At 40.6% G+C, this 1,594-nt stretch overlaps 1 protein-coding gene across 1 annotated transcript in view; it reads left to right on the top strand.

Moving 5' to 3' along the window:
• The window catches only part of LOC101852977, a gene marked incomplete at its 3' end in the record, with an annotated part of 122,827 nt that overhangs the window by 94,318 nt on the left and 26,915 nt on the right, over positions 1 to 1,594 (top strand). Inside the window, 1 exon segment of the mRNA XM_013090418.2 lies at positions 1,386 to 1,439. Coding sequence (XP_012945872.2) covers positions 1,386 to 1,439 — 54 coding nt within the window.

Raw genomic sequence — 1,594 nt, 5'->3', positions numbered from 1 at the left:
CATACCATACCATACCATACCATACCATACCATACCATACCATACCATACCATACCACACCATACCTTTGCTCAGATTGATGGAAGTCAAAAGAACGGCGGGCCAAAGCATATTATTATATCTGGAATAGCAATTAGTGTTATGTGACCTCACAGACCACTTTTTTTTTTACATTGCGACGGTATTGCAGCCTTAGGCCATTTCTAGGCTCAGAATTTATTTGTCTTAGAACCTAATTCCACCGATCCATCACTTTTCTTTGGAAAAAAACGATATTTCTTTGTCTAGAACTACTCATAGTTTCCAATATGAACTCTCTAATATCCCCAAATGCATCACAGAGCAATCCGTCTGTCTGGGCTTCCCTTTTCGTTGTTTATTATTTCAAAATTACGATATTGTTATCTTTCTTTTCTGTTTCTCCTTTGTCCTTCTCCCCGTCCAACCACCCTTTTTCCTTTATTTGCCTCTCTTTCTCTTCTCCCTTCTCTCTCTGTTTCTCTTTCTCTCTTACTTTTTTCTTCCTCTTGTATCGGTGGGTGTCGCGGGGAGACACAGGCGTCTGTCTGCAGCAAGGCGAGTAGCCCGTAGGAGGGACATCCCGTGAGCTCTGAGGGTGTCTGCCACAGATTCGCCTCAGTGTTGCCTTGGTCTTCCTCTAGCTTTCCAGAAAGAATATTTAATTTTGATGTTGTATACCATCAGAGCTGATTGATTTGAAGGCGTCCGAGTGAGATGTCCGAACCACTTTTTGTTGTCCGATCTTTTGTTTCTCAATGTGTGGTAGGACTGGTTTTGCTCTTAACATCTCCCTTATGATTTCATTTTTTTATCTTGTCTGTTTCTCTCCTTCCATTTTTACCGTTTTCTTCTTTCTTTCTTTCTTTCTTTCTTTCTTTCTTTCTTTCTTTCTTTCTTTCTTTCTTTCTTTCTTTCTTTCTTTCTTTCTTTCTCCCCCCCCCACACACTCGCTTTCGGTCCATTTCTTTGTCTTTCAGATTTATTCCGTTTCTCTCTTTCTCACACACCTCCTGGCTAGGAGTATACGTAGAGATGCCAATATGTCCACCGATTCTATATAATAATATGGTTTTATTAGGTACGGAACGATATTCTTCTGCTGTAAACGGAAGGAACTAATACGTTTTCTCTTTCTTAGAACGATGCTATCGGAAACTGAAGTTAAGTTTTGAGTTCCTGTTCTCAAATACTTTACAGTGTTGAGGGGCGTTAAACCTAAGCAATGCAATATTTATCCCAAAACTCGTGATGCACAAAACAAAAGACTACCCCCCCCCTCTGCATAAAACAAAAGCAAATACAAACACAACTCAATTTCCTTCGATCATTTCAGCCTATCAACCAGACTTCCCTTTATTTTTCAGACTGCCGTGAAGCTATTCTGCACAGGGTGTGGATTTTTCAAGAAGAAGTTTGAGGTAAGCAGTTTGATTGAGACATAATGACACGACAAACGGTGGGCAATGCAGTTTGTCTTGGGTTTAAAAGTGTTTACCTGTGTGTGCATGTCGTTTGGTCTCTGTCTGTCTGTCTGTCTGTCTGTCTGTCTGTCTGTCTGTCTGTCTGTCTGTCT

Source organism: Aplysia californica, unplaced genomic scaffold (genome assembly GCF_000002075.1).
Source record: "Aplysia californica isolate F4 #8 unplaced genomic scaffold, AplCal3.0 scaffold01269, whole genome shotgun sequence".
Classification (NCBI taxonomy): domain Eukaryota; kingdom Metazoa; phylum Mollusca; class Gastropoda; order Aplysiida; family Aplysiidae; genus Aplysia; species Aplysia californica.
Note: the sequence above shows the minus strand (reverse complement) of the source record. Positions and strands in the feature narration are given on the sequence as shown.